This window comes from Melozone crissalis, unplaced genomic scaffold (assembly GCF_028551555.1).
Source record: "Melozone crissalis strain CALT ecotype California unplaced genomic scaffold, PUWL_Pcris_2 ptg000068l_1, whole genome shotgun sequence".
Classification (NCBI taxonomy): domain Eukaryota; kingdom Metazoa; phylum Chordata; class Aves; order Passeriformes; family Passerellidae; genus Melozone; species Melozone crissalis.
The window spans coordinates 17,666,147-17,679,236 of record NW_026535846.1 but is presented as its reverse complement, the minus strand read 5'-3'; the positions used below and the strand labels follow the sequence as shown (position 1 = coordinate 17,679,236).

At 64.7% G+C, this 13,090-nt stretch overlaps 1 protein-coding gene across 1 annotated transcript; it reads left to right on the top strand.

The window, feature by feature from the left end:
- The first annotated feature begins 2,319 nt into the window (after nt 1-2,319).
- On the top strand, nt 2,320-10,122 carry LOC128945860 (phosphatidylinositol 3,4,5-trisphosphate 5-phosphatase 2-like). The gene is given in 27 exon segments (XM_054289752.1): nt 2,320-2,475; nt 3,317-3,380; nt 3,930-4,062; nt 4,144-4,261; nt 4,338-4,475; nt 4,580-4,667; nt 4,777-4,863; nt 5,006-5,113; nt 5,202-5,316; nt 5,465-5,571; nt 5,764-5,866; nt 6,206-6,425; nt 6,427-6,490; nt 6,492-6,594; nt 6,597-6,770; nt 6,879-6,975; nt 7,144-7,282; nt 7,358-7,457; nt 7,693-7,781; nt 8,009-8,090; nt 8,191-8,280; nt 8,363-8,479; nt 8,562-8,650; nt 8,804-8,891; nt 9,046-9,201; nt 9,309-9,390; nt 9,469-10,122. Coding segments are annotated over 27 exon segments (3,432 nt in total). The 5' UTR covers nt 2,320-2,338; the 3' UTR covers nt 10,013-10,122.
- The last annotated feature ends 2,968 nt before the right edge of the window (nt 10,123-13,090 follow it).

Sequence of the window (13,090 nt, the reverse complement as noted above, 5' to 3'; positions counted from 1 at the left end):
TTGCCCAATCTGGGGAGCAGATAATTCCCCTCCCCAAAACAGCGGGGAGATGGACAGAGCCCACATCCCTTCCCACGCTCTCCTTGTGCTCCAAACCAAGCACTGGGGAAGGAAGCAGGGTTCAAAACAGGGAAATGAAAGAGACTTCTTCCTGTGCAATGAATGGCCAGAGGTTCCTCTCATCTCCTCATCCCACCTTCCCTGCAGGTACATGCCCTGTGTGAAGCACAGTTCAGCCATTTACAGAGGGCAGGACACCAGCGGGTGTGGGGCTGGTGGAGCGTGGTGACTTCATCCCTCTGTCCCAATGGAGTGTCCTACCTTCCCAGGAAAGGGCCACAGGGCCTCCTGCACCCACAGGCTCTGGAGGGAGCCTTGGTGCAGCCAGAGTCCCCCTGGTGAGCCGACATTGCCTTCCCAACCTCACCTGTGCCCAGGTGCCCCTGGCTCGGTGCCAGCTCCGCCTCTGGCACTGCACACCACGGCCACCTTACATAAACACTCACAGCAGGCACTGCTGATTTCCCAAAGCCCTTCAGAGCTCCTGGGCTTTCTCCCCTGATCCGGATTAAGTGGCGTGGATGGCATTAATCAGGAGACAGGCACCTCCACGCCTGCCAGGAATTACTGCCCTGCTGTTAAGTAACGGGATGGAGCAGCGCTGCTGGGGTTCCAGCAGGATGGGTGTGTCCAGCCCCACACAAACCTGCCACCTCTGTCCCCACGGCAGGGGCTGGGCAGAGTGACACCCGCTGCTGTGTGACCAGAACACCAGCCCAAAATAAACCCAGGGGCCCAACTTCTCACTGGCCTGGCCACAGGTTCCTCTCGAGGCTGGGTAGCCAGGAGGAAGCCTCACAGGGGGTTTTGGCACATCTGTGCTGGAGGGCTGGGGCAGGAGGTGGGGGAACAGTCCCTGAGCATGCAGGGATGTGCAGTGGTGCCAAGGGTGAGGAACAATCAGGAGCACGGCTTGGCACAGTGCTCCATCCTCATCCTTATCCTCATCCTCCTCCAGCAGGAGTCTGCTTCTCCATCTATCTCCTGAGCAGCTCTGGAGCTGCCAGCCACTTGGACAGCAGACGGTGGCTGCTGCTCATCTGTAATTAATTGCTGTTAATCACCCTGGCAGCTCGAGCCACCACACGCGCGTGGGCCCTGCTCACTCCCGGCCACAAGGAATAAAACCTCAGGGGCTGCACCCAGGACCTGCAGTGCTATCCAAACCCTGTCTGCTGGGAAAAGTCTCTCTCCTTCCCGACCCCTTCTCGGGAGCCCCTGAGCCCAAATTCCCTCCCTGCAGGCAGGGCACACCCAGGTGTGGTGACACGAGTGCCACTGTGGGTGCCCGGCGCCCGCAGCTCCGTCTCTCTCGGCCCCAAGGCGGGCGGCGTGTCTCCAGGAGTGGGCAGCTCAATCCCTGCCCGCCACCCCAAACATATTTCAGGGGCTTTGTGCCGTCCTGCACCGCTGGCAGTGCCTTGTCCCAGAGTTCTGCCATCCCTCATCCCGGGATGATGTGCAGGGAGCAGCTGGAGGGTGGCAGGGCGCGCCCGGGGCTGTCCCTGCTGTCCCCGCCGTGCCGAGCCCCCGCGGCCGCCGCCTGGCCCCGGTAGCGGGGCTGGAGGAGGAGCGAGGAGGCCGCTCCGGGGCCGGGGAGCGCGGGGCGCTCCGGAGGAGGAAGAGCGCGGCCGCGGCGGTGCCGAGCGGGGGGAGCGCCCGTGGGACGGGCACCGAGGGCATCGCGGGGGGCACTGCGGGACCCCGGGGCCGCTGTAACCGCCGGGGGAACCCAGCAGCATCACAGCCCCGCTCCCGCTCGGCTGAACCCCAAAAGCTCAGCTCGCTGCCCGCAGCACCCCGCAGGAGCCTCGGGAGCCCCGCACGGCCTGGGAGGGACGGTGAGTGCGTCGGGTGGGGTCGGAGCCCTGAGTGCCACCAGCACGGCCTGTCCTCGCCGCGCTCAGCGGCAGGATGGTGGCCCAGGGCCGTTTTTCCTGTGACCCGCCACCAGCAGAGATGCCCTCGCTGATCTGCCCCCGTGCTCCCTGCAGGCTGGAGCCCCCATGATGAGGATCACCCGGACCCCCAGCCTCCCCCAGCTGCCCCCCGGCTGCTCCTGCCACGCTGCCCGGCCCCAGGGCACCCTGTCCCCATGAGCATCACCTCGGTGGCTCCCTGTCACCGGCCGGGACCTGCAGCCAGCGCCACGCTCGGGTACCGGGTACACGGTGTCCCCACGCTGCCCCCTCCTTCACCCGCCCCAGCAGCCCCCGTGAGTGCCAGCAGCCCCTGCTGAGCTGGATGTGGCGCTGGGACGGGGACACGGCTCGGCAGGATGGCGGCAGCGCGCTGGTACCACCGCGACATCAGCCAGGTGGTGGCCGAGGAGCTGCTGGCCAAGGCTGGGCGGGACGGCTCCTTCCTGGTGCGGGACAGCGAGTCGGTGAAGGGCGCATATGCCCTGTGCCTCCTGTGAGTCCTTGCCGCGCCTTCTGTGCCTCTGTCCCCTCCCTGCCTGCCTCCCTCTGTGCCTCTCCCTGCTCCAGGCACCGCCAAAACCCCATGGAAGAGCTGCAGGGATGTGGGTGGGGTGGCAGCTCCCTGGCACGGGGGTTTGAGTGATCCCCGTGTTGGGAGCAGGATGAGGGTTGGGCCCACAGCCGTGCCCAGCACCATGGCTGCTGAATGGGTAACCCCAAATCCGGGGCACACTGAGCTGTTCTGGGCTGCCTGCTGGCCTGTGAGCATCTCCTGTGCTGGGAATTTGGGACTACAGCCCTCAAGATGGGGCCTCTTGCCACCCCCACACCTGGAACCAGGTGTGCAGCCCCTGAGAGCGCTGCTGCCTGCACCCTTCCTGCCCTACACCCTTCCTGCCCTGCACCCTTCCTGCTCTGCACCCTTCCTGTCCGCTGTCACATGTCTGTGCAGGCAGGTTTGGCAGGATGCGCCCCCTTTCCTTCACTGTCCTGGCTCTTTGTGTGGGACAAACTGCAAATTTGGGCTCTAGGGGTGCGGGGCATGAGCCAGAGATGGTGGCATGGGCAGGGATGGGCACTGGCCCCACAGGCAGCACGGCAAAGGCTCTGTGGGTAGCCCAGTGAGTGCTGGGGGAGTCACAGCTGTGCCGGGCTGTTTGGGAGCAGGGGAACACTGCACATCCTCCCGCAGACTCCGAGCTGGGGCTGATGATTTATTTCTAGAAGTGCTGGCTCAGCTCCTCTCCCTGCACAGGGGACGGGGTGTCTGTCTCAGGGCTGGGCCCCAGCGCTGCCGAGGGCAGCAGAACGGGGCCCTCACCTGCTCTCTCCAGGTTCCAGAGGCACGTCTACACCTACCGCATCCTCCCCGATGAGGAGGGGCTACTCTCCGTGCAGGTGGGTGTATCCCCCGGCCCGGGCGGTGCCTGGGAGCTGGATGTGGGCAGGATGCAGCTGTGCAGGGCCCCCGGTGCTCGTCCCCCTCCCCGGCAAGGTGGCATCAGCCTGTGGTTTGTGTTCTGCAAGAGCTGCAGGATGCGGGCGCTTTGCAGCCTCACCAGCTCGGGAGGAGCTGCCTCTGCACAGCATCCCGGCACTGTCCCTTCCTGCCACACGCCCTGTCACAGCCTGGCCACACAGAGCCACCCCCAGGGTGCCAGCCCCACGCGGGGTCTGTCCTGCGCTCGCTTCCATGTCCCCTCGGGGTTTCTCCTGGTACCCAGCTTTCTCCAGCTGCCCTTTCTGCCCCCTAAAAGAGCATCCTGGGTGTCCGCAGGGAGCATCCCTGCCTGCAGAAGGAGGCTGATGTCTCCATGCTCCTCCCCACACGGGTCCGGTGTCCAGCTGGCCCTTCCCACTCACCACGGGCACATTTTGAGGGACAGACCCACCGAACCCTGGCAGGGGAGGGGATGTGATGGTTCTTCCCCTGCTCTGCCTCCCTAGACCATCCAGGGCATCCAAGCCAAGTGCTTCCGCACCCTCCCCGAGCTGATCGGTGCCTACCAGCACCCCAACAACGGGCTGGTGACCCCGCTGCTGCACGCCGTGCCCCGGCCGCGCCCCGAGGAGGACTCGGGTGAGCCGGGAGGGGCCGGGGGCCGTGCCGGGCTGGCGGCGGGAGGGGAGGGTCCCGCTGAGCTGCTGACTTTGCCCGCAGACGGGGAGGATGCCCGGGGCTGGGGGCACGCCGTGCCGTGTCCCGGCTCTGCCCCCTCCGGCCGGAGCCCCATCCCGCAGCAGCTGCACCAGAGGCTGCAGGAGCAGCTCCACAGCAGGTAACGCTGCCCTGCCCGCCCCCGGAGATGGGATGGTGGTGCCCAGGGGGGATCTTGATGTCCACCCCTGTCCCAGCCCGGCCAGCGACTTCATGGGCTTCATGGCCGAGTACCTGACCCACCACGTGCAGGACCTGGAGGCTCTGTGCCACGGGCACCCGCAGCTGCGGCACCTCAGCACCGCCTTCGCCACCGCCTGCCGGGCTCTGCACAGGTCAGCGCGGCCTGGGGGCTGGAGCGGGGCCACCCCCCGGTCCCTGTCCCCGTTCTGGGCGTCACGGGAAACGCCCACAGCGCCCCTTCTCTCCTCCCCTGCAGTGAGATCGACTTCACGCTGGCGGGTCTGGAGACCCTGGCCAGGGTGTTCGACCCCCCTGTGTCCCCTCGCAGCCCGGCCAGGGAGCAGGTGAGTGCCCCCACAGCCCCCAGGGACCTCCACATCCCAGACCCACAGCGAGGAATCCACCACTCCAGTGCCACCGTGCTGCTCCAAAATTATCCATCCTCCCCTTCAGGGCTTCCTGAGCAGCGACCCAGACCTGGAGCTGCTCCTCAGCAAGATCTCCACTGTCAACCACCTCCTGTCTTCGCTGGAGAAGAAGGTGCCTGACCCCAGTCACGGTGCAGGAGGAGACACAGCTCCCCCTCCCCTAATCTAATCCCTCTGTCAATCCAAGCTCTGGTGGCAGCAGAGGGCTCCCAGCTGTCCCAGTGCCCCCAGCACACTGCCTGTCCCTCTGGCAGGTGCTGAAGTCGCTGCAGGAGACGGTGACAAGGCACAACCTGGCCCTGCCCAGCGTGGCTGTGTCCCCCCTGCCAGCTGCCAGGCCCCTGGCCGTGCAGAACTTCGAGGTGAGGCTAGGAACACAGAGGGACCTCGGTGTCACTGCTGAGCAGGGCGGGTGTGGGGACAGCTCCAGAGCCACATCCCCATGTGCAGGTGAAGGTGGGCAAGTCGCAGCGTGCAGGCCTGGTGGTGGACGTGGAGTCGGGGACAGTGACCGTCACCAAGCGGGGCAGTGGATCCCCGGAGGAGGTGATCCCACAGGATAAAAGTAAGGGGCTCCTGCTGGCTGCCACTGGCGTTCTTTGGGACTATTCCCTGCCATAGGCCTGATGCCACGGGGATGGGCCACACGCTCTGTCACACCCCCTGTGGTGGGCAGCGGGGGCCACCATGCCCCCCTGACCCCCATCATTCAGTCCTGCAGCTGATCAAGTACCAGAGTATGCAGAGCAAGGTGAGGCTGGTGTGTGCCCGTGAGAACCAGAAGAGCCTGAGCAGGGATTTCATCTTCCCCAACGCCCGGGTGAGTGACACCACCATGCCCACAGAGCATCCTGGGGGAATATGGGGCTCTTGGGAATGTGGGAATCAGCAAATCAGTGGTCTCAGGACTGTGACCACCTCTGCAAGCTGGCTCCTACACCTGGGGGTGATGCCCACCTGATTTGGGGTGCTGTGCCCCCCGTGTCTCTAAGACACCCTCACCACCCTGCAGAAGCGAGAGGCTTTTTGCCAGCTGCTGCAGCTGATGAGGATCCAGCACTCCAACCTGGACGAGCCTGAGATCATCTCGGTGTATGTTGGGACGTGGAACATGGGTAAGAGGCCAGGAGAAGGTGGCCTTGTCCTGGGAGGTTTTGTGGCTCTCTGTGAGCCTGGCTGGGTTTTGGGAGGTGTATGAGCTGGTGGTCAGTTTGAGGAGGAGGCTGGAGAAGAACCAATCTGGCTGCCATGGGCTTTATCTGTCCTGTGGCCATCCATTCGCTTGGAGGGTGCTGGGGAGACAGAGGAACAGGGATATCACGAGGGGTTTGGACTGTGATGCACACGGCTGATCCAGGATGGCAGGCAGCTCCTGGAGACGGGCAGGTCTGTGCTGGAGAGGAGCTCGTGGTACTGGCACGTCCCCTCTATGTGACACATGTCCCTGCCCGCAGGCAGCACGCCCCCACCCCGCTCCCTGGCCTCCTGGCTGACCTCGAGGGGCTTGGGGCGCACACAGGACGAGACCACAGCCTGCATCCCCCACGACCTGTACGTGATCGGCACCCAGGAGAACTCGCTGGGCGACCGCGAGTGGGTCGAGTTCCTCTGCGCCTCCCTCAAGAGCCTCATGGCCATCGACTACCGAGTGGTAACGGCAGGCACAGCCAGCCCTGGGGGGCTGGGTACCAGCAGCCATCACCCCACAGCTCCCACCCCAACCCCCAGGTCCTCCCCCACCCACCCCAAATCAGCCCAGGGAACATCCCGTGCCCCATAGTCCCCATGAGTGCTGTCCCCAGGGGTCAGGGCCATGCTGACCTACCTGTGTGTCCAGCCCCATCCTCCTGGCCGTGGGACAGGATGGGGGGCAGGCAGACTCACCCCCTGTCCCCCCACAGGTGGCCCTGCAGTGCCTGTGGAGCATCAAGATCGTGGTGCTGGTGAAGCCGGAGCACCAGCGGCGCATCAGCCACGTCCACACCTCCAGCGTGAAAACCGGGATTGCCAACACGCTGGGTAGGGAGGGGATGGGGCTGGGAGGTGACCCCGAGCCAGGATACAGCCTGAGGGCCGGCACAGGACCCATGAGCTCCCCCAGAGCTCAGCGGTGGCACATCCCTGCAGGGAACAAGGGAGCTGTGGGCGTCTCCTTCCTTTTCAATGGGACCTCATTTGGCTTCGTCAATTGCCACCTGGCCTCCGGCAGCGAGAAGACCCACAGGTGATGCAGGGATGGGGAGGGTGGAGCTGCCATGGGGCAGGTGGGTGTCTCAGGGGGCTGGAGGAGCCCTGAGGGGCTGTGGGGCTGCCCCTGTCCCCAGCCGGCAGGAACAGAATAAGAGTGATATGTCCCCGGGGTGGCTCATGTGGTGCTGCTGTCCCCCTGCAGACGTAACCAGAACTACAGTGACATCCTGCACTCCCTGGCCCTGGGGGACAAACGTCTGGGGGGCTTCGACCTCACTCTGCGCTTCACCCACCTCTTCTGGTTCGGGGACCTCAACTACCGCCTGGACATGGATGTGCAGGTGGGACCTGCAGTGCCAGGCTGGGGACAGCGCGGGGAGAGGAGCCCGGGGGTCACTGTCCCTTCCCTGGCACAGGACATCCTCACCCACATCGTCAAGAAGGACTTTCAAGCCCTCCTGGCTGTTGACCAGCTCAACCTGGAGCGGGAGAAGAACAAGGTGTTCCTGCGGTTCAGTGAGTGTGGGGAACAAGGGCGCTGCTCCGCCTGCTGGGATAGTGCCACCAGGGTCCCCACAGCCCTCCCCGTGTCACCCTCAAGGTCCCCTCTCCTGGCACAGCCCTGCATGAGGAGCTGAGAGCCTGGGGGATCTTGGAGTGCACCGGGCCAGGGGTGTGAGCCTGCTGTGGGGACAGTGACACCCCGTGGGGACAGGCAGGACCCCATGCCACCTGTGTGTCCTGATTGCAGGTGAGGGTGACATCTCCTTCCCTCCCACGTACCGGTACGAGCGGGGCACCCGGGACACCTACGTGTGGCAGAAGTCCAAGCCCACAGGGGTGAGTCCAGAGGCGTCCCTCCAAGCAGGACAACTCTGGGGACAGGGACAGCAGGGTGCTGAGGGGGCTGCGTGGTGATGCTGTCCCCACAGCTCCATCAGCCTGTTCCCTACCAAAACAGGGTCTGGGCAGGAGGGAACTCCCTTTTTGGGGTGCTGGGATGCTCTTCTGGGCAGGGGGACCCAGAACTGAGGGGCTGCTGGACCAGCTGCTTTCTCTGTTTGCAGATGAGGATCAATGTCCCCTCGTGGTGTGACCGCATCCTGTGGAAGTCACACCCGGAGACCCACATGGTCTGTAACTCCTACGGTGAGTGAGACCCTGGGGACACAGCAGCCAGGTGTGGCCAGTGCTGCCCAGGATCCCAGGGCTCTGGGGCCCTCCCCAAGCTGTCCCTCCTGCCATCCAGGCTGCACTGATGACATCGTGACCAGTGACCACTCGCCTGTCTTTGCCACCTTTGAGGTGGGAGTGACGTCGCAGTTTGTGCCCAAGGAGGGTAAGGGCTGGGGTCTGTCACCCCTCAGGCCGGGTTTGGGGTGAGCCCTGGCACACCCTGACCTGCCAGGACCTGCCCCCAGCTCCTGGCTCCGGCCCCGAGGCGCTGGCCTGCATCGAGTGGGAGAGCATCGAGGTGATCCTGAAAACCACGAGCCGCAGCAAGTGCTACATCGAGTTCCACTCCTACTGCCTGGAGGGTGAGGGGGTGCTGGGGTGCTGGGCGTGGCTGTGGGGGTGACCTGGCCTGGCTGGAGCTCTGTGTCCCTCTGTCCCCTCCAGAGGTGCAGCGGAGCGGGGAGAACACCTTCCAGAACTGTGACATCCCCGGGTTCCTCAAGCTGGGCTGGTCCTCCAAGCATCTGCCTGTGGTGCGCGGCCCTGGAGTGTCCTCACCCCCATCCCTGCTCTGGCTCTGTGCCCTGAGCCCCAAGGGAGCTGCACCTGTCACCACCCCCAGGACAGAGCCTCCCTGTGCCCCCCACCCTTTGGCAGCCCCCTAAGCCTCCCCTCTCTGTGCACAGCTGAACCCCATCCTGCCCGACCTGGAGTACCTGGGGGACCAGCACCTGCTCCTCAGCATCAAGGGCGTGGAGAGCTGCGAGTCCTACGGTACGTGGGGATGGTGACACTGGGGCCACCATGGTGGCAGGGGGTGCCAAGCACAGCCCTCCCAGCTCACAGCCTGCTGGGTGTGAGGTTGGGAGCTTGGCAGGAGGGACCCTGGCACCCACCCTGCCCCCGGGGGCTGACGCTGTGCCCGCAGGCGAATGCTGCCTGGCCCTGCGGTCAGCGATCGGCAGCACGGCCCAGCAGTTCGAGACGTTCCTGTTCCACCGCGGCGAGGAGACGGGCTCCGTGCGCGGCTGGATGCGGGTCCGGGTGCCCCGGGGCCGGAGCGGCACCCGCGAGAGGCTCTACGGTAACGGCGGCCGCACGCAGCCCCCTCCCAGTGCCCTGGGACATCCTGGGCCACGTTTCCCTCTGGCCCCGGCCGTGAGGTGAGGTCTGACCTCGCTGCCTTTGCAGAGTGGATCAGCTTTGAGGAGGAGGATGCTGAGCCGGCGGCAGAGCCCCCGGCGTGCCCCAAGCCGGCCCCGCAGCGCCTCAGGTACCCCGGGTGGGCTCGGCCGTGCGGCAGCCCCAGACCGGAGGGATGCTGAGCCCCTTCCCTCTGTGCGCTTCGCAGGAGCCGCCCCCGCAGCCTCCCGGAGCCGGCCACGGGCTACACCAACCCTGCCTACTTCATCTTCGAGGGGGTGCCCAACGCGTGGCTCCCGGCCCCCGGAGAAGCCCCCAGGCAGCAGGGAGAGGGCCCGGCCGGGGGGCAGCGCTGCCGCAGCCCCGCCGGACCCCGTGTCCCGTTATCCTCACAGGAGGAGCCGTGGTGTGGCCGGCCCCGCTGTGCGCCACTGAGCCCGTCCCCAGGGCACCCCCTGAGCCCCCCCAGAGCGGGACACCACAAGAGACCCAAATCAGCCGTCCTGACGCGGGACCCGCTGGGGCTGGGCGACTGCTCGCTGTGTGCGGCCACTCACCTGAGCCAGGTGTCCCCGCAGGGCAGGGGGGACAGGCAGGAGCTGCCACCGCGCCAGGCCCAGCACGGCCTGGAGCCGCCGCCGCGGCCCCACCGGGAGGCGCCGAGGCCGCTGGGGAAGCGGGGAGCGCTCGGTGCCTTGGACCTGGAGGCTCAGCCCGCTCCTCCCGCCGAGCCGCAGCCGGCCAGGATGTAGCGACAGCTGTGCCCCGTGTATCCCGGTGCCCTCGGAGCTGCCCCCTCCTCCCTCAATGTTCCCGGAGGAATTTCCCTCCAGCACAGCTCCCCAGGCCGCTGCGCCGCTTCCCTTTGCTCTCACTCTCCAGAATAAAGCGTCAGGGACTGGGTGTGTGTTTGCTCACCTGCTTCTGCGGAAGGGCAAGGAGAAAAAATGCCGAGCCAGGTGGAGAAAACACCAAAGCATTGCCCCACGGCTCTCCCCGTCCCACAGGAACCCTGCACATCCCATGGGAACCCTGAACATCCCATGGGAATCCTGCACATCCCATGGGAATCCTGCACATCCCAGGCCTCGAGGCTGCCCCTGCCCATGGCAAAGCTGACGGGTGTCACAGCCCTTGACCCTTGACCCCCTCGCTCTGCTTTGCCCTGCACAGGGAGAGAGGCATCCCCTCAAAGACGCAGGGATCCGGCCGTGTCCTGGCTGTGCCACGCGCGAGGTGGCCCCGGTTTGGGGACACGATGCCCGGGCTGGCCTCAAGGTGGCAGTGGCCGCCTTTGTCCCCAGGATCACCCCGCAGGGCCGGGGGCCCGCGAACAGCGCCGCGGGCACTGCGGGAGCCCGGGGGCAGCGGGGCTGTCCTGGGGCGGGCGAGGGGCCCCAGGGATGGGGCTGCGACCCTCGTGGCTGTGGGACTGTGATCTCCATGACAGAGGGGCCGTGGTCACCGCGGGCAGAGGGACACAGCCCATGGGAGAGGGACTATGGACCTTGTGGTTGAGTGACCACGGTCCCCATGGGCGGAGGGATGTGGTCACCACGGAGAGGGGCACACGGTGCCCATGGATGAGGGGCTGTGCTCTCGTGGTGGAGGAGCATTCTCCTTTCCTCGTAAAAGGACTGTGACAGCATAGGAGAGGCCACCATGTCCCGTGTCCGGGGGCTGCAGGTGGCCCAAAGCCTGCGAGGGCAACAGAGGGATGGGCGCGCAGTGGGGCTGAGCCCTGCGGCAGCTCCTGCCTCCGCCTCTGCCCGCCTCCAGCCCTGCCTTCCCTGGGCACTTTGCTCCCGGCCGTGGGAAGCGGAGAGGGCACACTCGGCACGGCACGGCACGGCACGGCCAGAGCCACCCACAGCCCCCGGCATGGCCCCGTCCCGCGTGGGGAACAGGCTCTCCCCGTGGGGGCCCCACTCCTGAGAGCCGCCCAGGTCTGCAGGTGAGCCGGGACAGCCCCTGTTCGGTGACAGCCGGGAGCGACAGCCCTGCCTTGTCACGAGGTCCCAGCTGGGCTCTGGGCTGAGGAACAGAGATGGGACCTGCAGGGCTGGGGGGGTGCAGGGTGGACGTCAGCCACTGCTCACCAGCCCCCCAAATCCCTCTGTACCCCCTCCTCTCTAACATGCCACCTCTTTCCTCTGTCACGGAGAGCCTTCATCCATCCCAGTGTGTCCCCCTCCTCTCCTTCATCCTCCTCTCCATCCCCCAAATCTGTCTCATCATGTGTTGGAGCTGCGCTGGTGCTGCCGTGGCTCAGCCCAACACAGTGGCTGGGGACAGGGCCAGCCCAGCAAGGCTGGAAGGGAACCCTCACCCTCACCCCTCACCCCCACCCTGCCAGGGTCAGCTCGGGCCAGGGGACGGGGTGGACAGCGAGGGAAACGCCCGACCCTGCTGGTGTCCCCAGGGACAGAGCGTGCCTTGGCTGCTCTTGCAGGCGAGGGGAAGGATTGGAATTGGGTCACATCCCCTTGTGCCGGGGCTTTGGCTGCACCAACCACGCGGCGATTAGGGACAAGGGTCCTTCTGCAGGATGTTTTGCATAATTTCTCCTTTTGCAATTTCCAAGGGCTTAGGCGAGGAGAAAAGCCCTGCTTTTCCCATGCTCCAGTAGCAGCCGGTCCAGGCTCACCCATCTCTTGGCAGCAGCTCCAAAATCCGCTCTGACCTCCCCTCTCCGAGCTCCTGCTGCTGCTCCATGGTCCCAGCACCACCATTACCATCTGGTCCCACCAGCAGGACTTTGGCTCCAGGGCAGGTTCTGCTCTGGTGTTGCCCCACTCCTCCATTTTTCTGGAGCCTTTCCAACACCTCCCTGAATCCCCAGGGCTGGGGGAGCCCTCAGATCCCACCAGGACTGGTGCTGCCAGCGGGGCCAAAGAACAGTTCTGGCTGGGAACATCTGCAGGACCAGGATTCAGGGAAAAGCTGCCAATCCTGAGGCCAAGAGCATAGTGTGCCCTCAATGTGTGTCACACAGCTGGCCCTGCCCCTTCCCACTGGCCCATGACCATTGCTGCCTTTTCCAGGACCCCCCTTGCTGCTTCCTGGGGAAAACTACTCCAAAGACACCATCCCTGGGGGATGTGCCTGCCATGGAAAAGGGGTTCTGCAGCGTTCCTTGTACATCCACAAATCAGACAGAACAAGAGCACCACCTCTTCCTGCAGCACCTTCCATCTCCCTGCAGCACCTTCCATCTCCCTGCTCCAATTCCTCTCACTGCAGCACCTTCCATCTCCCTGCTCCGATTCCTTTTCCTGCAGGACCTTCCATCTCCCAGCTCCGCATCCTTCCCCTGCAGTGCCTTCCATCTCCTGCTCCAACAATCAGTCCCAACCTCGATTTCTCCTCCAAAGCCCACAGCCAAGGATAGTTCTGCTAGGAATGTCAGCAAGAAATAGGAATGGGGCTCGTGGTGATGTGTCCTCAGGCTAGACCAATCTGATTCATTAATTTCAATCACTGATTTTGGTCGTGACTAAGATAAGGAAGCAAGAAACTTGTTAAGATATAACTTGCCAAATGTCATCTTCTTCTGCATTTCTATTTTTGGTGGTTATCCTCAAAGGAATGTGCTTGGGAATGGTTAAATCCCACTGCTGACTGCGCTCAGGCTGTGTCAGCTGGCAGAAGCCGGGTGCCTGTGCTCTCCTCTGAGCAGTCCAGCAGTCCACAGCTGCTCAGGATTTTTCCTCATGCATTTTTCACACTTGATTATTAACTTTTATGTACTGTCTTCTCCATATCTGAATTGGTTGGTGACCTGTGTCACGAACCCTGATCCTGCAGCAGCTCTGCTCTGGTCAGCCTCA